The sequence below is a fragment of the Bos taurus genome, chromosome 4, assembly GCF_002263795.3.
Source record: "Bos taurus isolate L1 Dominette 01449 registration number 42190680 breed Hereford chromosome 4, ARS-UCD2.0, whole genome shotgun sequence".
Taxonomy (NCBI): domain Eukaryota; kingdom Metazoa; phylum Chordata; class Mammalia; order Artiodactyla; family Bovidae; genus Bos; species Bos taurus.
The window spans coordinates 112,624,897-112,650,030 of NC_037331.1; the positions used below are offsets into that span (position 1 = coordinate 112,624,897).

Genomic DNA, 25,134 nt, shown 5'->3' on the forward strand with positions numbered 1-25,134 from the left:
CTCCTGCAGTCCCCCCTTCCTACCCCAAACACTCTTCCTTGAGGCTGGCTGTCATTGCCCTGTCTGAGCTTCCTGGTTCTGGATCCCATGAATCCTAGGGGACCAGGGTGGACCCAGCTGGCCACACGTCATCACCCTCACTAAGAAGTCAGACCTTACAGAGGGACCCCTGGCCCCAAACAGTCCAACCACCCTGGAAACCCCATTCCTTCTGCTCACCGACCCTCGTTTCTGGAGTGCCTGGTTTGTGGGGTTGCGGGGGCAGGAGATACAGAAAAGGGACAGGGGAGAGGCTCAGATACTCTGGACTTGAGGGCCGGAAGGCGGTGGCCTTGTGACTCAACCCTGGAGTGGGTTCATGGCTCCCCTTGAGAATCTAATAGAAGTTGTGGAACTGTCATCAGAAAAGCACTCACACACACAATTTCAAAGTATTCATGGAGCCCCTGTCCCACCCGCCATGATTTCCTGGAGGCCCTGAGGTTTTTACTAGTAAGGAAACTGAGGCCCAGAAAGAGTGTGGTTTGTCCATGTCCACAGTAGTTGGTGGTAGGGCTTGAGAGTGTGGGCTATCAGAGGCCCAGAGTATCTGGCTGTGGCCCCTCATTACACACACAGACACACACACACACACACGTGGATCCCCTTATTACACACACACACACACCAGGAAGGGCACTGTTTCCAGGGAGTGTGGGCTCTCGGAGGCCCAGAGTTTCACACACACACACACATACCCCCCAGGAAGGGCACTGTTTCCAGGGAGTGTGGGCTCTCGGAGGCCCAGAGTTTCACACACACACACACATACCCCCCAGGAAGGGCACTGTTTCCAGGGAGTGTGGGCTATTGGAGGCCCAGAGTGTCACACACATACACACACACACACACACCCCCCCCCAGGAAGGGCACTGTTTCTAGGGAGAGTTGGCATTGGAGGGGACCATGCCATGTGTAGGCAGGTCCAATGTATTTCTGGGCAGCTGGTGCTCTGGGGCACAGGGCTGAGATAAAGCCTGCCCAGTCTCCCAGGCCTCGCCCTCACTGCCTCAGGCTGCCTTGGACCCTCGAGGCCAGGCTGCAGCAGCCACCAGCTTGTGGGGGGCCGGGGAGCCCTGGCCTGGCCTCTCTGCATCCCTGCCGCAGCACGGCCTCCACAGAGCCTCAGAGCCCCCCGACAGGTGACCGGGGGTCACCATGCTGCTCCCTGCCCTCCTCTTCGGGGCGGCATGGGCACTGGCTAATGGGTAAGGAGCCCACCTCAGGGCCTTCTCCTCCCGCCCCGAGATTAGGACCTTCTGGGGTGGCCAGACTCCCTCCTCATCTCCCTCAGCCAGCTTAAGTCAGCCTCCTCTTCGGTAAACTCTCCCAGGGAGTGGGGTCGCGGGACAGGGCCTCTCGGGCAGAGGGGGACGGTGGTCGCAGCTGTTGGTCCTCGTCCGTGGGCAGGCGGTGGTGTGAGCAGACAGAGACCGTCCTGGTGGAGGAGGAAGTCACCCCCCGTCAGGAGGACCTGGTGCCCTGTGCCAGCCTCCAGCATTACCAGCGCCGGGGCTGGCGGCTGGACCTGACCTGGAGTGGCCGTGCGGGGCTCTGTGCCATCTACAAGTGAGCGACGAGGAGCCCGCTGGGCTGGCGAGAGCAGTGGGGTGACCTCCTGAGAGTGGGGGAGGACTGGGGGGTGGCCTGGTGATGCAGGCATTTGGCAAGCAGGTCCGGGGTGGACTCAAGGGGGGCCAAATTGGGGAATGGGGTGGTGGATGAGTGGGCACATCCATGGGCAGTGCCGGGCAGGGTCAAGATGCCTGCTGCCTCTGCCTACCCCTCAGTCTGCCTTCCTGAGATCATTCTCGCTTTGGAAATTGACACCAAGAATGGAAAATTACACATTAAAGCCTCTTAGAGAGCAGGTGACCAGAGGCAATGTCCCAGGCCATTCCCAGGGATGGGGCTGAATGCTGCCATCTTGTTCCCTCCCCCTGCTCCATGGACCCAGACCGCCAGAGACCCGGCCTGCTGCCTGGAACCGGACAGTGAGGGCCTGCTGCCCAGGCTGGGGGGGCACCCACTGCACCCTAGGTAAGCACCCAGGATCAGCCCAGATCCGGGGTTTCCTGGAGGCAGCAGGCTGCCTGGGGAGGGAAGCCGGGTCCAGGCGGAATATCTGGGTCCACCCCATTCTCTCTTTCCATCCAGAGGCCAGCCCTGAGGGCCACTGCTTTGCCACCTGGCTGTGCAACCTGGGGGCAGGCTCAGTGAATGCGTCTGCAGGAAGTCTGGAGGAGTGCTGTGCCCAACCCTGGGGACACAGCTGGCGGGATGGCCGTTCCCAGACCTGCCACAGCTGCTCCAACCACAGTCGACTGGGTGGGTCCGCAGAGTTCCAGCCTGCGTGAAAAGCACAGCCCCAGCCAGGACCCTGTCCCCGACAGGCACCCCACTTAGAATTCTTGAGCTCTGGATCCCTCTGTGGAGCCCACTGCCCTCTTTGCTCAGAAAAGCCGCCCGCCACTTTTGGTCACCGTTGGTAACCGCGCACTGACCACCTCCACGCCGCTTCCTGCGCTCAGAGGTCACCGTTGGTGTATCTCCCCCAGGCAGCACACCCTCCCCAGCCATCCTGCAGCCCCTGGCGGGGGCTGTGGCCCAGCTCTGGAGCCAGCGCCAGCGTCCCTCGGCCACCTGCGCCACCTGGTCCGGCTTCCACTATCGCACCTTCGATGGACGCCACTTCCACTTCCTGGGCCGCTGCACCTACCTGCTGGCGGGTGCGGCTGATGCCACCTGGGCCGTCCACCTCCAGCCCATGGGGCATTGTCCCCAGCCTGGGCACTGTCAGCTGGTGAGGAGGGAGATGGATCCGGACAGAGAGAGGGAGCTGGACACAGGAGGAGGAGGGCCACTGACCTTGACACTTCCTTGACGTGTCACCCGCCCCCTCGCCCCCGCAGGCCCGGGTAATGATGGGACCAGAGGAGGTGCTGATCCGGGGTGAAAACGTCACTGTGAACGGGCGGCTGGTACCCGAGGGGGCGTCTCAGCTGCTCCCTGGTAAGGCGGGTGGGCACCAGGAGGTGGCCCAGGGCCCCATTCACTTCTCTGGAACAGTCTGTCTATCCGCAGGGCGTGGGTCAGAGGGCAGCTGAAGTTGGGCAGCTGGGTGGGCGCCTGCAGCCTCCCAACACCCCCACAGCTGTTGGGAGTCAGCATTTGGAGATGAGGGAGCCTGCTGAGATGCCAGGAGGTCGTGGTCCTCATCCCCTACCCCAGCAACCCGCCCCCTCACAGGGTGACCTGGGGAAACTCCCTCTACTCACCCCCACACCCAGGCCTCAGAGGCGGGGCTTTTATGCTGCTAGATGGGTCAGGCTCCTCCCAGAATTCTGTCTTGCCTCTGGTCTGGGGAGTGAGGTAGGGGTGTGTGTGTGTGTGTGTTGTAGTTTACCTGTAGTTTATTCTCAAGAGTGCATCCATAGTGTTCATGAACTTCTCAAAAGAGGTCTGTGATGGGAAACCAGTGGCTTCTGCTTTAAAGGGTGTAGGGTGCAGAACTCTCTAGGATAGTGAGAAGCCCTTTTCTCCTTCCCAGGGCAGTCTGAGCCCTGGTGTGATGGTGGGAGGGGTGGGGCTGTGACTCCCCACTTCTCCTGCCCAGGGCTCAGCCTGCAGTGGCAAGGGGACTGGCTGGTGCTGTCGGGAGGCCTGGGGGTCGTTGTGCGGCTGGACCGGTCCAGTTCCGTCTCCATTTCTGTGGACCAGGAGCTCCAGGGACAGACTCAAGGCCTCTGTGGGGTCTACAACGGCCAGCCTGAGGGTGAGTGGGGGTGAGGCTTGGTTGCTGCTGTGGGAAGGAAGGGGAGACAGGAGTCCCCAGACACAGCCGCTCTGCCTCAACCTCCCCCAGATGACTTCCTAGAGCCTGGCAGGGGACTGGCTGCGTTAGCTGCCACCTTTGGGAATTCCTGGAGACTCCCAGACTCAGAGGTGAGACTGCAGTGCTGGGTTCCCTCGCTTTCTGCCTGCTCACCCACCTGGTCACCAACAAGCTTTGGTTCACTAGCTAGTTATCTAACCTCCTCCCTGTGGGTTCACAGTGATCCTGGCCCCCCACATCCACTTGGGCTTGCCACTCTGCTGCCCTCCACAGTCCCAGGATGTCTGGGCTGGTGGCCATGAGGGTGGGGTCTTGAACCAGCTGCCAGGGCAATGGCCATTTTCCTGATGTCCTGGTTAATATCCCTCATCCTCGCTCCTTGGCCTGACTCCCATTGTCCCTAGCTTGGGTGTCTGGATGCGGTGGAGGCAGCTCAAGGCTGTGAGGACCCCCTGAGGGGCACAGAGACGGGCACGGAGGCTGGCCAGCTTCGGGCTGAAGCCCAGGATGTGTGCCACCAGCTGCTGGAAGGCCCATTCAGAGAATGTCACACCCAGGTATGGATGGGGGTGGAGGTGGCATCAGGCATTAGAGAGGTGACGAGTGCTAGGGTGGTGCCAAACGGGGCCCCTGGTCCTGCCACCAAATTGCTTTGGGGCATGGGTCAGGGCACCCCGCCCCACTTGCCTTGATTTGATCTCTGGGAGATGAGATGGCCCCAATATGTTATCTCTAAGGTCCTTTGCAGCGTTCACATTTTTGATCGTAAAACAAAGGTGTTTGAGAAGCAAAAGGAGGGAGGCGCTGGATGCTGGTTGCTGAAGGGCTGTCTTGTCTTGGCAGGTGCCCCCTGCAGAGTACCACGAGGCCTGCCTCTTCGCCTACTGTGCTGGGGCCCCAGCGGGCAGTGGGCGGGCAGAGCGGCTGGAGGCTGTGTGCGCCACCCTGGCCAGCTACGCCCAGGACTGTGCGGCTAGGCGCATCGCGGTGCGCTGGAGGAAGCCGGGCTTCTGCGGTAGGGCGGCTGCCTGCCCGTCTCTGCCCAGCCTCTGGCCTCCCCTCTCTGTGGAATCCGGGGATTGACCGAGGGCCCTCGCGTGGCTCCTTTTTCCCTGGGGTGGGGTTCCGCCACTGGGCTCTGGCCGGAGGCGGGGAACTCCTTGGGTCTTACAGCCCACTCCTATACCCCGCAGAGCGCCTGTGTCCGGGGGGCCAGCTGTACTCCGACTGCGCCTCGGCCTGCCCGCCCAGCTGCTCGGCAGTGGGGGAGGGAAGCGAATGGAGCTGCGGGGAAGAATGCGTGAGCGGCTGCGAGTGCCCGCCGGGTCTCTTCTGGGACGGCGCCCTGTGCGTGCCCGCCGCCCGCTGCCCCTGCTACCGCCGACGCCGGCGCTACGAGCCCGGGGACACCGTGCGCCAGCTCTGCAACCCGTGGTGGGTGCGCGGGCCTGGCGGGCCCCTTCGCGGGGGGCTGAAGGGCTACCCGTAGGTCACTTCTGATTCCTCTCTTATGCCATCTGCTCTGCAACCTGCCTCCGTTTTGGAGGAGCCTCCCTCGCAAGTGACCTGTGACCTCTCAAGTTATAATTGACTGTCCTGCTTAAAAACCCAGCGGTCGACCTCCATCAGCAGACCTCTAGTCCTAACGGGAGGGAAGGGAGCGCCGGGGGAGGGAGGGGAAACCAGAGTGTTGGGGGGGTGGGGGTGGGAGGGAGTCTCCAGCTCGGTACCACCCCCACTCCCGAACCCCGGCGGCGCGGACCCTGAGCGCGGTCTCTCCGCCCCTGCGCCCGCAGCGAGTGCAGGGACGGCCGCTGGCTCTGCGCGCAGGCGCCGTGCGCCGCCGAGTGCGCGGTAGGCGGGGACGGGCATTACGTCACCTTCGATGGGCGGAGCTTCTCCTTCCGCGGCCGCGCCGGTTGCCGCTTCATCCTGGTGCAGGTGTGCCGCGCGGGCAGACGGCGGGAGCGGAAGCGGGGGGTCGTGCCAGAGTCCTAGGGGCCCTCGTAGGGGTGCTGGTGGGGGTGGGGGAGAGCAGTGACTGTAAGGAAACCGCTGAATAAACGAGACAGCCGTCCGGGGAGACTCTGAGACGGCCCGGCTCCGGCGGGAAGATGGCAGCCGTGCACACCCTCGAGCCTGCCCTCCGGGTTCTCGCCGCCGCCTCAGGTTCCCGTGGAAGTCTCTCTGTCGGCGCCGCCGCAGGCCGGGGGCGCCACGCAGAACCCACCCGCACAGCCCTTTTCTCACAGATGGGACGGCTGGGCTTGTCACACACGCTCCTTCCTGCAAAACGACCCCGGGGGCGGGCGAGGGGCGCAAATAAAGAAGGGTCCGGCTTCGTCCCCAGCCCTCCTCCCCCGGTAAAGTGAGGTGACTTCCCAGGTTCCGACCCGGCACCTTCTTACACACGTGGACACAAACAGGGGCTCCTGCGACGCTCTCATACGTGTGCACCCTTGAGGGCACTCAGAGACGTGAGCATATGTCCCCACAGGGAGGGAGGGGGAGGAGGCATGTTGCCGGAACCTGTGCATGCGCGCGCGCACGCGCGCACACACACACTTCCACATGTGCACGTGCTTACACACACAGTCACACACTTCCACATGTGCACGTGCGAGTCACACATGCCACAGTCACACATCCCAGCCCTTGGTGAGGGTTAAGCCCCTCACCTCATAGAATGTGGCTGGCTGGCAAGCGGTCAGCACAGTTCTGTGGGAGCTGTCCGGGGTGTGGGCTATGGGTGTCCAGTAAAACAGGAGAGGCCCAGGAGGGACCCTCCCGCACCATCCCCACCACGTTCCTCACCATCTGTCCAGGACTTTGCCAAGCGGCAGCTGCTGATTGTACTGGAACACGGGGACTGTGACGCTGGGAGCTGCCTCCATGCCATCTCTGTCTCCCTGGGGGACACCCTCGTCCAGCTCAGGGACTCAGGTAGCCCCAGCTCTCAGGGTTCCTGCCTTCCAGGCCTTCCGCACCCAACAGCCCTCCGGAGTGGCCTCCTTCCAGCTCCCCTCTCCCCGTGGACTCCGCTTCTCTCCAGCACTTTCTGGCCACACTGCCCTGTGGTTCCTGAACCCAAATTCTCCAGCTATACTCCCACAACCGAGGTCACTGTCTCAGCTTTCCCCTCACTCTACCATCTTCTGCCTGCCCCATCTCAGGGGAAAATACAGTTCAAAGGGTTCTGAAGGAGCTGAAAGGCTTCACGGTATACCTAGTCCAGGCAGGCCCTTCCCAGCTCCTCCTGCACACTGACTCCAAGGGCAAAGGCCAAGTGGGTGCCAAGTGTCCCATGGGGGTTGCTCAGGTGGGATGGGTGACTTCCCAGGGGTCACTTTGGTTCCCCTTGCTCAGGGTGAGCGGCCCACTGAGACAGAGCTCCCCACCTCCTACCCTGGGTCCTTCCCTTTCTTAACAGCCCCATCCCGAAATGTGCCTTCCCTCCACCTCATCGGCCTAGCCCAGCCCTTTGTAGGTGGCCCTCTCCTCCTATTCCAGGAGTTGTGCTGGTCGACGGTCAGGATGTGGCCTTGCCCTGGAGTGCAGCTGGGGGCCTCAGTGTCTCCCGGGCCTCTTCCTCTTTCCTGCTGCTGCGCTGGCCTGGTGCCCGCATCCTCTGGGGAGTGTCTGACCCTGCAGCCTACATCACCCTGGACCCCCACCACGCCCACCAGGTGTGCCCAGAGGGTGGATGAGTGGCTGGGCCCGGCTGCTGTGGGCCTGGGTTTGACTGTCCTGTGCCCACTCCTGCGGCCCAGGTGCAGGGTCTGTGTGGCACCTTCACCCGGAATCAGCAGGATGACTTCCTGACCCCTGCTGGCGATGTGGAGACTAGTATCACCGCCTTTGCTAGCAAGTTCCAGGTGGCAGGCGGGGGAACGTGCTCCTTGGAGGCCAGCACTCCGCTTTCCCCCTGCAGCACCCACACTGAGCGCCAGGTTTTCGCGGAGGTAGCCTGTGCCATCCTGCATGGCCCAACCTTCCAGGTAGCCAGCTTGGGGGCACTCGTCCTGTTTGCCCCTGTAAGATGGGATCAATACCTACCCTGCCATCCTTCTGGGCTGCTGGGAGGGCCTCGCTCTGAGCCATGCTGAGCACCAGGAGGTGGCAGTGGGGAATCCATAGGAAGGAGCTGACCCATTTCCTTGTCTCCCTCCAAGGAGTGCCACGGGCTGGTGGACAGGGAGCCGTTCCACCTGCGCTGCTTGGCAGCTGTGTGTGGCTGCACCCCTGGCCGGGACTGCCTGTGTCCCGTGCTTGCGGCCTATGCTCGGCGCTGTGCCCAGGAGGGTGCCCTGCCTTCCTGGAGAAACCAGACCTTCTGCCGTGAGTCTGCTCAGCCAGCTAGCTGCACCCTTACTGCATCCTTCCAGCACAGGGGGATCCAGGGGCTTTGCAGCAGGGGAGGGTCCCAGAAGGATCTCTGACCTCTGCAGATTGCTGGCTTTGCTTTCTTTGGAGGCAAGGGGACAGAGCAGCCCTTGACCTGCATGTGTCTCTGTGCCCAGCTGTCCTGTGTCCTGGTGGCCAGGAGTACCAGGAGTGCGCCCCAGCATGCGGTCGCAACTGCGGGGAGCCTGAAGACTGTGGGGAGCTGGACAACTGTGTGGCCGGCTGTAATTGCCCCCTAGGGCTGCTGTGGGACCCCGAGGGCCAGTGTGTGCCCCCCAACTTGTGCCCCTGCCAGCTTGGGGCCCATCGCTATGCCCCTGGCAGTGCTACTATGAAGGACTGCAACCACTGGTGAGAGCGGAGACCTGTGGGGGGAAGCAAAGAGCTTGGGGGTGAAAAGGTGGAGCTTAGAGAAACAGGGTGACAGATGTGGGGAGGATGGCATGCCCATCAGAGCACTGATAACATCCCTCAGTTGTGGAGCACTTTAGGGCTTATAAAGCACTTTTATGTACATTACCTTATTTACTCTTACTTCTTGTGTGTGTGCTAAGTTGCTTCAGTCGTGGGATTCTATGGACTGTAGCCCTCCAGGGTCCTCTGTCCATGGGATTCTCCAGGCAAGAGTGCTGGAATGGATTGCCATGCCCTCCTCCAGAGGATCTTCCCCACCCAGAGATCAAACCTGTGGTCTCCTGCAGTTTCTTTGCCTGCTGAGCCACCAGGGAAGCCCAATACCCTAATAAAGTAGGAAGTAGAAGAATTGTTGCCATTTTGCAGATGAGAAAACTGAGGTGCAGATAGGCTAAACAGCTTGCAGAGTCACAGAGCTTGTTAATGACTAAGGACAGAACCCAGGTCTCTGAATTCCAGTTGAGTGTGGTCCAGAGGCTCCTCTAAGAGTTAGGACATAAAGAGAAGTTGCAGATCTACAGACACTGTGCCAGAGTCCAGGGTTTGGTGGGTGAGACTTCAGTGAAACCCTTCTCCCACCCGTACTGGGAGTAGGGTTGTTCAGTATCTTGGCCCCTCCCCAAAGCCCAGAGAATGGCCCCTATTGGTGTTGGGGCAGGCTGGCAGTGTGTAATCCCAGGTGTGGCCAGGTGCTTGTCACACTTCTTGTGCTTGGGGCAACTGGGGTTGGGGGTGAGACATTCAGGTATCCAGCATCGGAGCTGGACCTTCCCACAAGGTTAGGGGCTCTGGACCCCCTGGGATCCTTAGGCTGTCCCAGGGCAGGTCAGGGGCCTGGAAGTGAGGTCTTTTCCTTGCCTCCCAACTTTCGGCAGTGTCTGCCAGGAGAGGGGCCTCTGGAACTGCACTGCTCACCACTGTGCTCCGCCCCGGACCTTCTGCCCCCGTGAGCTTGTCTATGTCCCTGGAGCCTGCCTCCTCACCTGTGACAGCCTTGATGCCGACCGCACCTGCCCCCCAGGCAGCCCGGGGGGCTGTGTCTGCCCCCCAGGCACCGTGCTGCTGGTATGTCTGGGAGGGGCTCCGCTAGCCAGTGCCCTGCCCTGGTCCCTGGCTGGGTGTAACTGGCAGGGAGGGGGCACCAGGCAGTCCTCCATGGAGCCCTTTGTCCCTGGCCTCTGCTAGGAGGAACGCTGCGTGCCTCCTGAGCTCTGTCCCTGCCGTCATGGCGGCCAGTGGTACCTGCCCAATGCTACAATCCAGGAGGACTGCAACCTGTGGTATATAGGCCCCGCCCTGTGACCTGTGACCCTGTGACCTAGTGACCCCTGGCTGGGGGTTGGGATGATGGGTGGGGCGGGATATCCAGACAGGCCTGGACAGTGGAAGCTCCCAGCATCTCTCTGACCTGAGGGTTTGTCTGGCGTTGCCTGGAATCCGGACTGCTGCCTCTCCGGCATTCAGCCCATTGCCCCCCGACCCTCTGCAATGGGTCCTGGTCTTCCTGATGGTTTCCTCTCCCCTGTTGCCCACAGCGTGTGCCAGGGTCAGCAGTGGCACTGCACGGGCCAGCGGTGCGATGGACGGTGCCGGGCGTCAGGCGCCCCTCACTATGTGACGTTCGACGGGCTGGCCCTCACCTTCCCCGGGGCCTGCGAGTACCTGCTGGTGCGAGAGGCCAGTGGCCAGTTCATGGTCTCCGCCCAAAACCTGCCGTGCGGAGCCAGTGGCCTCACCTGCACCAAGGCGCTGACTGTGCGGCTGCAGGGCACCGTTGTGCACATGCTCAGAGGTGGCTGTGACATTGAAGGATGACGTGGGCCAGGGAGGAGGGCCTCCACCCGGGTGGCATCACAGCTCTGCGGGAACAGCTGAGGCCTGGGGTTTCACACATCTCCCCACTGCTAGCCATCAGTCCCGGGGTGGGGAGCTGGTGACTCTTCTCTTGGTTGGGAATCCTGATTCTGGAAGGCTCCAGGAAATTAAAGCCCAGAGAGGTCTAACGATTTGCTCCAAGTCACATGGCTGGAGAAGCAAAGGAAAGGCTGGAGGGGAGGGAGGCTGGGAGGGCCTCATGGGGATCTCGGAGCCCCTGGACCCTGAGGCCGGGCCTGAATGCCTCTGCTCCCCCACAGGCAGGGCAGTGATGGTGAATGGGGTGAGTGTGACGCCCCCCAAGGTCTACTCAGGCCCCGGGCTGAGCCTGCACACCGCCGGCCTCTTCCTGCTTCTCAGCACCCACCTGGGCCTCACCTTGCTCTGGGATGGAGGTCAGCACCCCATCCCCCAGTCATCTGACCCATGCCCTGCAGCTCCCCCCCACCCTGAAAGTCTTCCTCTTGTGCACATCTGATCGGAGTCTCCAAATTACGCTTTCATCATTACGTCTTTCTGCCTTATGAAAGCAATACCTCCTCGCCAAAAGAAACAGTTGGAAAAAAACCAGCAAGTTTTAGAGAGAAGAAATAAAAAGAAATCTCCTAACAGCCCACCACCCAAACCCAAGCAGTGGGTGATTTAGAAGTAACTTGTTACTGAGAAATCAAAGGAAATCCAAACAGCCCCTGGTGTGGGAAAAGTCATCTGCAGTGAGGCCTCTGGGACTGGAGGGTGTCACAGTCTGTCCTGGACTCGGGAATCCCGCCCTCTGGAGATTTTCCTTACCCCACCTCCAACCTGAGTTTAGTTAAGAAAGTAGGCTCTCACTTCCTGCCCTGAGTCCCCCATAGGTAGGTCTCATGTCTGTCACCGCCAAGCATCTGCCCCAAATGTGAGGGAGCCAGCTCCCCCACTGAGGGGTTGGTACCTTTGTCAGATGGTCAAACCAGCCCACATAATATATGTGTCTAGGTCTTCTCCCCACTCCTTGTAGCTCAGTTAGTAAAGAATCTGATTGCAATGTAGGAGATCCGGGTTCGATTCGTGGGTCAGGAAGATCCTCTGGAGAAGGGCATGGCAACCCACTCCAGTATTCTTGCCTGGAGCATCCCATGGACAGAGGAGCCTGGTGGACTGCAGTCCATGAGGGTCGCAAGAGTCAGACACGACTGAGCGACTAAAGCACCACCACCAGCAGGTCTTCTCCCCACTCCCAGCCCTGAAGAAGGCCCCCAGATCCATCTCCAGAGCCCCCCTGCCACACTCTCTGTCCAGGCACCCGGGTCCTGGTGCAGCTGTCCCCCCAGCTCCGCGGCAGGGTGGCTGGCCTGTGTGGAGACTTCGATGGAGATGCCAGTAACGACCTTCGGAGCCGCCAGGGGGTCCTGGAGCCCACAGCTGAACTGGCCGCCCACTCCTGGCGCCTCGGTCCTCTCTGCCCAGAGCCAGGGGACCTGCCACATCCCTGTGCAGTGAGGATGGCTGGAGAGGGGGGGAGGGTGGAAGGGGGCAGCTGCTGGAACCCGGGGTGGGGGGTGGTTCCAGAGGTGGGGTGCTGTGGAGGGGTCTGGCTGGTCCACAGGGGCATCCCTGCAGGTGAATGCCCACCGGGCTGGCTGGGCCCGCGCCCGCTGCGGGGTGGTGCTGCAGCCGCTCTTTGCCCGGTGCCACGTGGAGGTGCCCCCGCAGCAGCACTACGAGCAGTGTGTGTATGATGCCTGCGGGTGAGAGGGGCAGGCCTGGGGACCCAGGGTGGGTGTGGGTGTGTCAGCAGGGGAGTGGCAGGGGGGCTGACCGCTCCCTCCCACAGCTGCGATTCGGGGGGCGACTGTGAGTGTCTCTGCTCGGCCATTGCCACCTATGCAGATGAGTGTGCCCGGCACGGGATCCACGTGCGCTGGCGCAGCCAGGAGCTCTGCCGTAAGTGTGCCCAGCCCTCGGTCCTTGATACCCCATCTCACCACCTGCTCAGCTCCTTTGGGGATACTTCTGGCCTGAGAGCCATTCATTCATTCATTCATTCCTGGAGTGCTTACTATGAGCCAGACGCTGTCCTAGATGAACCAAACATGCTGAGATCACTGCTCTGTTGCAAATAGCCTTGGCAGGCACCCAGCAAGACATCCACACCATTCATACACCTAGGTGCCCTCCACGGGCCTCGCTTTGGGCTGGCTTGCCCACTGCTGTTGCTTCCTGGGGCCCTCGCCCCATGGTGACACAGGCCTCTCTCCTCCACACCCAGCTCTGCAGTGTGAGAGGGGCCAGGTGTATGAGGCCTGTGGCCCCACGTGCCCCGCCACCTGCCACGACCACCGTCCTGAGCCTGGGTGGCCCTGCCGGGCCGTCGCCTGTGTGGAGGGCTGCTTCTGCCCTGAGGGGACTCTGTTGCATGGTGTGTAGGGTCAGAGTGGGCAGAGGGGAGGGGGCTCTGGGTAGGAGGGTGCAGAGGGGCCACAAGGCCGTGGTGATGGGGTGCCCCTTTGGCTGGAGCCCTGCCGTCTTTGCCCTCAGGAGGTGTCTGCTTGGAGCCGGCTGCCTGCCCCTGCGAGTGGGGGGGCAGCTTCTTCCCACCGGGCACGGTGCTGCAGAAGGACTGTGGCAACAACTGGTGAGCAGGGGCGGGGGGGTGCCCCTGTGCCCTGGGCTGCCCAAGCCCAGTGCTGCCGCTGATCCCCGGACGCCCTGTCCTCAGCACGTGTCGGGAAAGTCAGTGGCTTTGTGGGGACGATGGCGGCCGCTGTGTGGAGCCCGGGCCTGGTTGTGCGGAGGGAGAGACCCCATGCCGCGAGAGCGGGCACTGTGTGCCCCACGGGTGGCTCTGTGACAACCAGGATGACTGTGGCGATGGCTCAGACGAGGAGGGTGAGTGTCCTAGGTGGCACTTGTCACTACAAGTGGTGGGTCAGGCCTCCGATGGAAGCACGAGTCCTAGGGCTGCTTCCTAAGCTGCGGGTCCAGTTGCCAGCCGCTTGTGGGCAGGGTTCAACCCTGGTTTCTGATGTTGGGGCTTCTCTGGGGGCCTCTGTGGGTGTCCTGAGCCTGCTGGCCCTCTCTGCCCCAGGCTGTGCCACCCCGGTCTGTGGCGAGGGGCAGGTGTCTTGCAGCTCCGGCCGCTGCCTGCCCCTGGTCCTGCTCTGTGATGGGCAGGACGACTGTGGAGACGGGATGGATGAGCAGGGCTGCCCGTGCCCCCAGGACTCGCTGACCTGTGCCGACGGGCACTGCCTGCCCCCGGCCCGGCTCTGTGACGGGCACCCCGACTGTCCGGATGGTGCTGACGAGGAGTCTTGCCTGGGTTAGTGGTCCCTATCCGGGCTCCAGCCCACGAGGCATCTGTCTCGTGAGCCCCAACCTGCCTGCCTCCCCTCCTTCACCAATGCAGGTTCCTGCTGAGAAGTGGGCACCTGTGGGCATGTTAGAGAGGGCATCCCAAGGAGCAGTACCCTGGGACCAGCCCCTCTCTCTGGCTACAGGGCAAGTGGACTGCGCCCCTGGGGAGGTGTCCTGCGTCGATGGTACCTGCCTGGGGGCCATCCAGCTGTGTGATGGAGTCTGGGACTGTCTGGATGGTGCCGATGAGGGGCCTGGGCACTGCCCCCTCCCCTCTCTGCCCACTCCTCCTGCTGGTACCTTGCCTGGCCCCTCTGCTGTCTCCTGGGAGACTGCACCTACCCCCCTGGCCAGTGTCGGCCCTGGTGAGCCTCCTGGAGGAAAAGGCATTAAAAAGCTGGCATCTGGAGGCCTGGGATGGAGGGGACAGGGTCTCAGGGGGAGACCTAGGGGCACATGGTGGGGAGTGGGGGAAGGAGCAGGGTCCAGACCAGCTTCCTGGAGACAGCGGAATGAAGGAGGCGAAGGGAGAGAGGACTGAAAAGAGTCCAAATCTTCCCAGGAGTTCAAAGCCGCCTCTAAACGGAGTGGCGTCTTTTGGGAATTCTTGGATGAGGGGAGAGCTTTAGGAAAACCAATCGGTCATCAAAATGCGAGAGGGACTGGACTTGGGGAGGGGCCCAAGGTGGGGGGAAGGCCGGGCGCAGGGAGGGGGCCCGGAGGGGCTTGGAGAGGGGCGGCGGCGGTGGAAGGGCCCGCCGGCCTGCGGGGAGTTGGTCCGCCCCGCCGGGGTCTAGCGAGGACGTCCCCGCAGCGCTGCCCTGCGGCCCCTTGGACTTCGCGTGCGGCAGCGGCGAGTGCGCGCCCCGGGGCTGGCGCTGCGACGGCGAGGAGGACTGCGCCGACGGCAGCGACGAGAGCGGCTGCGACCGGCCCTGCGCGCCGCACCACGCGCCCTGCGCGCGCGGCTCGCACTGCGTGGCCGCGGAGCAGCTGTGCGACGGCGTCCCGCATTGCCCGGACGGCTCAGACGAGGACCCGGGCGCCTGCGGTGAGAGCCCGGGCGCGACACGCGCTGGCGGGCGAATCGCCCTCTCTTCCCACCCCAACCCGGGCGCCCCCGCTAGAGAGAGTGACTTAGGTCTAAGGCATCCGAGCCTGGAGCGAGTTTTGTGCTCCTTGAATCTCTTCTGGGAAACTCTGAAAACTTCTGCTCGCCCACCCAGCCTGGGGAGGGTGGAGGAGAGTAGAAAGGGCTTTCTGTCTTTGATAAAAAGGCGGCCTAGTGGCTGTGCCGCAGGGGGTGGACCTGTTTGCGGGGGCTCCCCTCAGCCTCTTCCCACCAAAACTGGGGGCTCCTTTTGTGTCCGTGCAAGTCAGATCTTCACTGTCCTGACTACCTGCGGGGGGTGGGGGGGGGTTGGGGGGTGGGGGGGTGGTGGCGCTGTCCATAGGCTCCATTTGCTGCCCTCCCCATGGCCTGCCTTCCTGCACCCTCCCAAAGGTGTCTCTGAGCCAGGCTGGATCCCCTGTGGTTTTTATCTCATACTTGGCCCCCTCCAGGGTTCCCCTGTGACTCAGTGGTAAAAGAATCATCCTGCAAGGCAGGAGATTTGGGTTCGATCCCTGGGTTGGGAAGATCCCCTGGAGAAGGAAGTGGCAACGGACTCTAGTGTTCTTGCCTGGAGAAGCCCATGGATAGAGGAGCCTGGTGGGCTCTAGTCCATGTGGTCACAAAGAGTCAGACACGACTGAGAGATTAACATTTTGGGCTTCCCAGGTGGCGCTAGTGGTAAAGAACACTCCTGCCAGTGCAGGAGACACAGGAGACTAGGGTTTGATCCCTGGGTCGGGAAGATCCCCTGGAGGAGGGCATGGCAACCCACTCCAGTACTCTTGCTTGGAGAACCCCATGGCCAGAGGAGCCTGGTGGGCTACAGTCCATGGGATCGCAAAGAGTCGGAAGACTGAAGTGACTTAGCATGCATACAACCCCTCCATGCCTTTGGAGCCCCACCCCTTACAGGCTCCACCCAGCTGTCCCCTTGCAGGGGTCTCCTCCCCTGTGATTTGACTCCCCAATTGTGCCCGAACCCTCAGTGGCTCTGGGATGGGCTCCCTGCCTGTCTCCAGGGTGAGGACAGGGTGGGCATGCTGTTCCCCTGATGGAGGCCAAGTCTGATGAGGGCTGGGGACGTGGCTCTCCCTTCCACCTAAGTGTTTTCTCTTCTCTTCTCTCAGAGAGGCTGCAGGCCCCAGGAGGCCCCAACCGGACAGGGCTTCCCTGCCCAGAATACTCCTGCCCGGATGGCCTCTGCATCGGTTTCCAGCAGGTGAGGCTGGGGAGCGGGTGGTGCGGCAGGCCAGAGCCCCCAGTGCCATCAAAGCACGAGTCGCCCTGACCCTACTGTTCTGACCCCAGGTGTGCGATGGGCAGCCCGACTGTGAGCTGGCGGGGACAGCAGGGCCCTCCCCAGAGGAGCAGGGCTGTGGGGCCTGGGGGCCCTGGAGCCCCTGGGAGCTGTGCAGCCGGACATGTGGGCCCGGGGTGCAGGGCCGGAGTCGCCGCTGCTCGCCCCCGAGCCTCCCGGTGCTGTGGCACTGCCCCGGCCCAGAGCGCCAGACTCGGGCCTGCTTCGCGGCCGCCTGCCCAGGTAAGGGGTCGCTTGGGTGCCAGGAGCCCAGTGTGGCGGGTGGGGCCTGTGGAGAGCAGGGGGGAAGAGGAGGAGGGCGCTGGGCCTCCCCCAGCCTCACAGCCGCCCCCCACCCCACTGGCCGGCCCTTGCTCCCAACAGAGGACGGTGCATGGACCTCCTGGTCGCGCTGGTCTCCATGCTCTGAGCCATGCGGGGGCGTCACGGCTCGCCACCGGGAGTGCCATCCGCCCCAGAATGGTGGCCGGACCTGTGCCACGCTGCCTGGGGGCCCTCCCAGCACCCGGGAGACCCGTGAGTGGACGGGAGGCGGGCACGGTGGAGGGAGGGTGGAGGGGCAGTGGTGGGGGGAGCTTGTCCCTGATGGGGACCCACCCGCGATGACCTCCTCCCAGGGCCCTGCCCTCAGGATGGCTGCCCCAACGTCACCTGCTCTGGGGAGCTGGTGTTCCATGCCTGTGTTCCTTGCCCTTTGACCTGTGATGACATCTCTGGTCAGGCCACGTGCCCCCCCGACCGGCCCTGTGGTGGCCCAGGTAAGGGGGCTCTGGACCTGGGGTGCGGGGGGCCTGTCTGCCCGGCCGAGCTCTCTGCAGGGAGGCCTCACTCCGGGCCTCCCTCAGGCTGCTGGTGCCCTGCGGGGCAGGTGCTGGGTGCCCAGGGGCGGTGCGTGTGGCCACGGCAATGCCCCTGCCTGGTGGACGGCAGCCGCTACTGGCCCGGGCAGCGTGTCAAGACTGATTGCCAGCTCTGCGTCTGCCAGGACGGGCGGCCCCGGCGCTGCCAGCCCAGCCCAGACTGTGCAGGTGAGCCCCACCCCGAGCCTTCCTGAGGGGCTCTGGTCTCCCCCAGGGGCCTCTGGTCTCCCCCAGACTGCCCCACCTCCCCCAGCCCTGACTCATGGCCCCTCCTCAGTGAACTGCGGCTGGTCAGCGTGGTCCCCCTGGGCTGAGTGCCTGGGCCCCTGTGGCAGCCGGAGCGTCCAGTGGTCCTTCCGGAGCCCCAACAACCCCCGCCCGGCCGGTCGAGGGCACCAGTGCCGGGGCCTCCACCGCAAGGCCCGCAGGTACCGTACCCCAGGAACCGCACCTCCAGCTCCCAGCTGGGAAGCTGCCTGTGTGCGCCCTTCCTCACTCGAAGTGCTTCCACGGGCCGGAGCCCAGATGAGGACCACCCCCATTGTGTGCCCTGTTAGTCTAAACACCAGGACTCCCAGCACATCTTTGGGGACCCTTGGCCTTCTACATCAGTTTTATGCCCAGTAGGTCCAAAAGGGGGATGTAGGGAGCCCACAGGTCCGCGGGTGGGTATGGACCCTTTGGTCTGCACCCTGTGCGTCTGGAGGTACCTAGGTTGAGGCTTGTGGTGGGGAGTAGCCATATCTGCCTGCCCAGCCCACTTTGAGACTGGCTTTACTGGCCAAGGGCCTTGGCACAAATTGCTTCCACCAGCCTCTCCTGGGTCAGCTGCAGTCGCTCTGGTTCAGGGGTGGGGTCAGGGTGATGGGATGACCAAGTGTCCCCTGTGGCCCAGGACTCTCCAGGACTTGTTATCACCGAAAGTCCCGAGTCCTGGGAAATGCCTTCCTCAGGCAGGCCAGGGTGGGCTGGTCACCAGGTGAGGGGTGGCCCCCCTTCCCAGGTGCCAGACAGAGCCCTGTGAAGGCTGCGAGCAGGACGGCCGGGTCCACCGCGTGGGGGAGCGCTGGCGAGCGGGCCCCTGCAGGGTCTGCCAGTGTCTGCACGACGGCTCGGCACGCTGCTCCCCCTACTGCCCACTGGGCAGCTGCCCCCAGGTGAGGCGGGCCAGGGGGCGCCCAGGTGGCCAGCAGGGGTGGGGCGAGGAGCGGTGTGTAGAGGCCAAAATTGTGGGTGGCAGTTGATGGAGCGGGCCGGGGACGGGCAGGTGGCCAATTCCGCACGTCCAGCCCGGCTCTTGCATCCGTAGGACTGGGTTCTGGTGGAGGGAGTGGGGGAGTCGTGTTGCCACTGCGTGCCGCCTGGTGAGTGGGTCTGGGGGGCGGCAGAGGAGGTCCAGGGGGAGGATGATGCAGGGAGTCAGAGGTGGTTGCACCAAGTCCCGGGGGGTGGGGGTGGCACTGGCTACCCCAGCCTCAGGGTGAGGGGAGCCTGGGTTGTGGAAGCTGGGCAAGGAAGGGGCCCTCTGGGTGGGGGGGGGCCCTAAGACCGGGCCTCAGTCTCTGCCTGCCTCCTCTGACCTCCCCAACGAGGTCACCCTTGAGGGTACTTTCCTTTCTCCGGTTACCATGGGCTGGATCTGGTTCCTTTCTTGTTCCCTCTAAGAGCAACCATGACCAAGTTGGACTTTTCAAGATCGTCTTTACTTGGAAACTGAGTCATAAATAAAACAGAATACAAAGGCTCAAAAACGGATGCACTTTGGGGCCCAGATTTCATATCTTTAAAGTGCACCTACAGGCTGCTGAGGTTAGGAGAGCGCCCGCCTGCACAGTGGCACAGGTGGCTGACTGCACAAGTTACGTGGCGAGTGGGGACCAGACTTTAGCTTGAAAGACCTCTTTCATCCAGAGATGCCCTTTTCTGGTGCCCACAAAGGTCCCCTATTAGCGACAGCAGCCCTGATCAGGAACTGAACTGCAGCCGCTCGGTCCTGGCCCCTGAAGTGGCTTTGGGCAGGTGGCTTTAGTTTGTGTTCTCTAAATACATTCAGTGGAAGCGAAAACCCCTGACTCACTTGGGGATGGACCTTTCCCAGCTGTGGGAGGGGGGCGCTGTTGCCAAAGCTCTCAGGGAAGTCTTGGGAGATACAGTGCTCCAACATGTGGAGAGAGGTGAGGGCCGGGGCCTGGTGTGAGCCTGTCTCTCCTCCCCCGCCTCCAGGAGAGAACCAGACGGTCCACCCCATGGCCACTCCCGTGCCCGCTCCGACCCCCAGCCCTCAGATCGGAGCCCCTCTGATCACCTACCTTCTGCCTCCCCCCGGAGGTAAAGGCCACGGGCTGTTGGGCCGAAGGGGGATGTTGCTGAGGGGTTGTCCAGCCTGGGAGGGGAGACCGGATCACTGGACTGTACCTCTTGCCTCCCATGGGGAGGACGGTTATCCTAAGGATCTAGAACCTCAGCCCAACCTGTTTCCTCCCTACCCCTGCCCTCCCTGGACCAGCCTCCAGTGACCCTACAAGGTCAACCAGGTGGGCTCTCAACCCTCCACAGCACCCCTTGTGCCTTCCTAACTATGGCCCCGGCAGGCTCCAGCCCCTCTCTTGTGCACCCAGATCCTTGCTATTCACCCCTGGGCCTGGCCCGACTCCCCGAAGGGAGCCTGCCTGCTTCGTCCCAGCAGCTGGAGCACCCCGCCTGGGCTGCCATCCTGAGGCCTGCCCCGGGGGCGCCAGGCTGGAGCCCCGTGGAGCACGCTGATACTCAGGGGCACACCCCGCCTCCCTACCTGCAGCTCGACCTGCTCCAGCCCAGGAACCTCACTGGTCAGTGGGGAGACAGCAGAGGCCGGGGCTGGAGAAGGAAGGGGTGGAGGATGGCAGGCTGGGGGTGGCACTCGCTGCTTTAGCTCTGCTCCCTGCCCCTCCCCCAGGCATCATAGTGCAGGGGGCTGGGTCCTCAGACTGGCTCCAGGTCAGCAGTGATGGTCTACACTGGCACAGCTATCGTGACATCCAGCCTGGCACTCAGCCTGCACCCCAGGTACCACCCACTCGGGCCCCCTGGACCAGTGGCCCACCATGCCCTTTTGTGTGGGGCCCACAGTCTATGTTCCCAAGGGGTTTCTTGTTTCTGGAGGGACATTTCCTACTTTAGAGGCTTGTTCAGCACCTGTTAGTAGCAGGGACAGTGTTCTGTGGGGCAGAAGAGCCACAGTCGAAAGGGCATCAGACACGATCGAAGTGGCTCAGATGGGGGGCGGCTGTGAGAAGCCCTACTGTGGAGGGAGGGAGTTTGGGGTGATAGCGAGTTCAGTGAGGGCCTTGGGGTGTGCAGAGAGTAGCTGGGCACAACTCTGCCCTCCTGGGGCTAGCATCCTCCCCAGGGAGACTCAGATGGTAAAGAATTTGCCTGTAATGCCGGATACCCGGGTTCAATCCCTGGGTGGGGAAGATGCCCTGGAGAAGGAAATGGCCACCCGCTCCAGTATTCTTGCCTGGAGAATCCCATGGACAGAGGAGCCTGGTAGGCTACAGTCCATAGGGTCACAAAGAGTCAGACATGACTGGGAGACTTCACTTTCACTTTCTTTGCCACGTGTGGGCACTGGCCTGGCTCTGGGGACACTGCAGTGGGCACCCTGCCCTCAGGAAACTAGGACCGGAGCCCCTCAGCCTTGAGGGGCCCGGATGACTCATACTGGGAGACCATGATCGCTGGGATGGCCCGGTCCATGCCATGCCATGGAGGTTGGGGGGATGGGCAGAGGGGGGCGCGCAATGGGCAGGGTCATGGTGGCAGCCTGAGCAGACACCCCTATGCTCGTAGCTTTTCCCCAAGAACTGGAATGGCCCCTCCACAGTGTGGATGTTTGCCCGGATGGTGCAGGCGCGGCACGTCCGGGTGTGGCCTTCTGATGGGCACCACCAGGCTGCCCCCAGCAGTGATGCCAACCTGGACGGCCCCCTGCGGGTGGAGCTGCTGGGCTGTGAGCCAGGTACAGGCTGGGCTGGGGGAGGGAGAGATGGCAGTGGGCAGGAGGGATGGGCAGGAGTCCTCAGCCATCCCCCACCCTGCCATGTCCCCACTGGGCAGCGCCCCTGTGCCTAGGGGTTGGGCACCGTTGTGTCAGTGGCGAGTGTGCCCCCAGGGGGGCCCCGTGTGACGGTGTGGAGGACTGCAAGGATGGCTCCGATGAGGAGGGCTGCGTAACGCCACCCGCAGGCGCTGGCAGGTATGGGGCACCCTGCCACCCGGCCTGGCCTTGGTTGGGGGCCCAGCCTGGTGGGAGGAGCCTGTGTCACCTTCAACCCAAAGTGCCCGTGGGTCTGGATGTGCTGAGTCGCTGTAGCTGGGCGCCTTCAGAGGCGCCTTCCCACGTGGGATTCTGTGCCCTTGTCCTGGAGCTGGAGATCAGTGGTTCTCAGAGGGTGGTCCCTGGACCAGAGGCATCAGCATCACTTGGCATTTGGTAGAAATGCAGACTCTCAGGCCGCAGCCTGGACCTGCTGAGGCAGACACTGGGGGGTGGGGGTGCCCAGCCCTCTGCTTAACAACGCCTGCAGGGGACTCTGACCTTTGGGACCACGGTGGAGGGCATCCCTATGTCTAGTCTCAGCGGACAGTGCCCTCCCCAGGCCCGCCCAGGGATGACCCCCTGCTGGGATGGTGCTTCCGAAGCTGGGAGGGCCCCTGGAGCCCCCGTGGTTATTTTTCTCTCAGAATCGAGTCCACAGCCTGGAGCTCCGCGCCCTCCTCCGCCCAGCCTGGACAGCTGCCCCCTCAGCCCAGCGAGGTGTGTGGGGAGACGTGAGCCCAGCGGGTAGGGCGCAGAGCCTGGGGCACCCCAGCATCTCAGCAGCCCTGGTCCTCACTCCCTTCGCGCTGTCAGACAGCGTGGCCTCCCTGTGCAGCCCTGGTATTCCTTTCTCCATCGGGGCTTCGGCCTTGGGCCTCCTGGGGCCAGCCTGGTGCTGGGCTGGGGGCCAGAGGGTGCAGGGAGCACTGGGCGGATGCTGGGCCAGGAGGAGTCAGGGAGACGGGAGAGGTGTAGAGGCCCATGTACCTGTAGCGTGGCGATGCCCACAGGCCGGTACCAGGGCATCAGGTGCTCAGAGCCAACCCGAGCCCATAGGCCCCGGAGGCTTCCTGGACAAGGCTTGAAGGATGGGAGGTGGGGGGTAACGTAGAGATGGGGGCCGGGCACTTGTCCCACAGGAGAACAGCCTGGTGGGGACCCCAGAAGGGAGAGTGACCCCAGCACTCAGGCACAAGCCTGGGCGGGCAGGAAGAACAGCTCCTGAGCTCCTGGCACTTGGGGGGTGTGGAGCCCGACATCAAAACTGCACACCCCAGCTCTGCCCTGCGCCGTGGAGAGGGTTGGAGCTGGGGGTCCGAGTGCACTCCCGGAGGGGATGAGAAGCTGGACACCAGGCTGAACTGCCCCCGGGCTGGGGCCTCACCGGCAGCTGACCATCTCCTATCTCTGCAGGGTCTGGCAGAAGCAGAAGCTGACCACTGGCATCCTGGGCGGGGGTCACCCGTGCCCCCCACAGGTAATGTGCCCAAACTCCAGGCCGCCTTCCTGGCCACACCCCCCCGACCCCTGCCAGCCTTCCTGTTCTTTCAGGGCAGGGGGCTGTTACATCTCTGGAGTTCAGTTTTTTGACCCTTCTTGTCCTCTGACTGAGCAAGGGGGGCTCAGGGAGGCAGGTGTGGTCCCCGTGGACTCCTTGGCCAGGTCCAGCCCCTGCCCACCATCCTGGACTCCAGGGTACGAGGCTTCTGGCTGGTCCCTGGGGCTGAGCCTGTGCCCTGCAAGGGGTGGCTGCCTTCCCCAGGCCCCTGGCCCATCTGTGGGCTGCTGCCCAGAACTCCCTCTACCCCCCACCCCTGCACACACCCATTTCAGAAGCGTTTGCAGGCAGCAGATGTCTGTCAGTGGGCACGGGAAGCCAGGGTCACCCAGTTAGCGGGGTCCTAAATAGGACAAGGAAGGGGCTCCCGTTGTGTGCCAGCCCCCCCTGCAACCATGGCCACCTGGCCCTTCACCTGCACGAGGGCCCAGGAGAGCGAAGGTGGCCAGTGAGGGCTATCAGGGCAGCTGGGAATGACCTTCTCTCTTGGGACGTGTTGGGTCCATCTCACCACCTGCCCGGAGCCTCATTTTCCCCCTCTGTGAGCCCAGGAGCACTTATAATTGGTGCATATGGTCCCTTCCAGAAAGTTCTGAGTATAGCTATTCGGAAGCCTGGCTAGCAGTGCTTCTGCATCTCTTGTGAGAAGCCGCTTGAACCATCGCTTGGGTCCACAGAATGCAGACCCCCATGACGAAGGCTGCTCTCATCCCAAGTCTGGTTCTAGAAAAAAGGCTGTCTTTTTAAGCATGAATCTCTTGTACAAAATAGGTTCATCCCTCTTTTCCCTGTAGCTGCCAGGAGGCTCCTGGCCGATTTCTCTGTACCTGCAGTAAAGGGCTGGTGCTGAGTCTCTGGCCAGGCAGCTCCTCCTGCTGCCGTTTGTGTTTCTCCATAAACGTTGACTTTATGGTGAGTTTCACTTGGAGGCTGCTGTGTGTGTCTTTGTGAGTGGAGAGTACACATCTCACTCAAAACTCAGCTTTTCTTCTGCATTCAGTTAAAACCCTTCTTGTGCCCCTGGGACGACCGAGTCCCTTTTCCATTTTGATCTGAAGCCCCTCAGAAGGTGGGGTGTCACCTGTCACCACCCCAAGACCTGGAAAACCCTCTGGAGGGCCCGCGTCGGCCTTATCTCAGGGACAGGGAACTGATGGGCTCCCCCTCCCTCCTGCACTCCTAGGCAAGGGGCCAGCGAGTCTTGGGTCCGAGCCTCACCCAAGTCCTGGGGGATCTGTGCAGACTGTGACCCCCACCTCCCAACCGGAGGCACAGGCCCTGAGACCGGAAATGGCAGCTGTGACGGTGCTCCCCCCACACCCCATGGTGACGCCCGAGGTTCCTGCTGGTGAGATGCCTCCTGCCCTGTAGAGACGGCGTCCCCGTAGAGGAACCGAGCCCCTGAGAGCTTGGCTGCTTTGCTCCAGGTCACATAGCTTGAGCTTAGGGGCTTGGGAGGATCAAGCCTAGGATCCAAGTCTCCCGAGACCACTCCCTGCTTTTCCGTAATCCCACGAGGGGCAGGCAGGGAGGGCACAGCGGATGTCAGGAGGGAGGCTGGGGGCTGCTAGGAGGTGACAGAGGAGAGAGGACAGGGCTGGGGAGGGGGCGATGGCCGGTCAGCTGGCTGCGGTGGCGCCCACAGGACGGAGCACCACGCCGGGGCCCTTCCCGCATGTGCAGTGCAGCCCAGGCCAGGTGCCCTGCGAGGTCCTGGGCTGCGTGGAGCTGGAGCAGCTGTGTGACGGGAGAGAGGACTGTCTGGACGGCTCTGATGAGAGGCCCTGCGGTGAGCACCCTGGAGAGTCTGGTGCCATGTGGGTGGTAACAGCAAGATGGCTGTAGGTTTGTGGAGGTGCCTACCTCTGTTTTTAGCATATATGAGAAGGTCCTGGGAAAGTCCTGGCCACGGGGAGTGGAAGGAAACCGACTGGGTTAAAACAACCAGCAGTGTGTGTTTTGGCTGGTAGTGAAGGGGCGGCATGGGATAGGTGTTTTATAAAACCTCTCTGACCTTGGAGGTTGTTCATCCATCCATCCATCCATCCATTATCAACCCATCTATCCATCCATCAAAGTAGACCAATATGCTCAAAGCCTAGTTTTCAATCAAGAGAAGAACAATCAAGTATAAGCCAATAAGGGGAAGGATGGAGTGTTAGCCAGTTACTCTGGGGAAATCCATCAGGAAGGGATACCTGGGGAGTGAACTGTTCTGGCTTCTCTTGGGACATTCAAAGAGCTGTTGACAGAGAGACTGAGATGGTGTGTGGATGGAAGACCACCCCACTCATAGCAGA

At 62.6% G+C, this 25,134-nt stretch overlaps 1 protein-coding gene across 1 annotated transcript in view; it reads left to right on the top strand.

Moving 5' to 3' along the window:
* The first annotated feature begins 1,044 nt into the window (after positions 1 to 1,044).
* SSPO (SCO-spondin) overlaps positions 1,045 to 25,134 on the top strand; it is a 51,681-nt gene continuing 27,591 nt past the window's right edge. The window contains 47 exon segments of the mRNA NM_174706.3: positions 1,045 to 1,247; positions 1,450 to 1,608; positions 1,997 to 2,079; positions 2,188 to 2,367; positions 2,598 to 2,842; positions 2,952 to 3,051; positions 3,656 to 3,814; positions 3,905 to 3,984; positions 4,279 to 4,431; positions 4,718 to 4,889; positions 5,068 to 5,308; positions 5,671 to 5,815; positions 6,700 to 6,817; positions 7,385 to 7,560; positions 7,645 to 7,872; positions 8,047 to 8,212; positions 8,395 to 8,629; positions 9,568 to 9,757; positions 9,878 to 9,972; positions 10,228 to 10,484; positions 10,828 to 10,962; positions 11,846 to 12,042; positions 12,167 to 12,294; positions 12,381 to 12,490; positions 12,816 to 12,965; positions 13,085 to 13,181; positions 13,266 to 13,435; positions 13,635 to 13,868; positions 14,047 to 14,268; positions 14,718 to 14,954; positions 16,145 to 16,236; positions 16,326 to 16,557; positions 16,699 to 16,851; positions 16,953 to 17,093; positions 17,181 to 17,363; positions 17,473 to 17,623; positions 18,199 to 18,352; positions 18,505 to 18,559; positions 19,419 to 19,523; positions 19,814 to 20,023; positions 20,131 to 20,240; positions 21,027 to 21,195; positions 21,294 to 21,432; positions 21,921 to 21,993; positions 22,690 to 22,753; positions 24,018 to 24,182; positions 24,480 to 24,623. Coding sequence (NP_777131.2) covers positions 1,198 to 1,247; positions 1,450 to 1,608; positions 1,997 to 2,079; positions 2,188 to 2,367; positions 2,598 to 2,842; positions 2,952 to 3,051; positions 3,656 to 3,814; positions 3,905 to 3,984; positions 4,279 to 4,431; positions 4,718 to 4,889; positions 5,068 to 5,308; positions 5,671 to 5,815; positions 6,700 to 6,817; positions 7,385 to 7,560; positions 7,645 to 7,872; positions 8,047 to 8,212; positions 8,395 to 8,629; positions 9,568 to 9,757; positions 9,878 to 9,972; positions 10,228 to 10,484; positions 10,828 to 10,962; positions 11,846 to 12,042; positions 12,167 to 12,294; positions 12,381 to 12,490; positions 12,816 to 12,965; positions 13,085 to 13,181; positions 13,266 to 13,435; positions 13,635 to 13,868; positions 14,047 to 14,268; positions 14,718 to 14,954; positions 16,145 to 16,236; positions 16,326 to 16,557; positions 16,699 to 16,851; positions 16,953 to 17,093; positions 17,181 to 17,363; positions 17,473 to 17,623; positions 18,199 to 18,352; positions 18,505 to 18,559; positions 19,419 to 19,523; positions 19,814 to 20,023; positions 20,131 to 20,240; positions 21,027 to 21,195; positions 21,294 to 21,432; positions 21,921 to 21,993; positions 22,690 to 22,753; positions 24,018 to 24,182; positions 24,480 to 24,623 — 7,252 coding nt within the window. The 5' untranslated portion in view covers positions 1,045 to 1,197.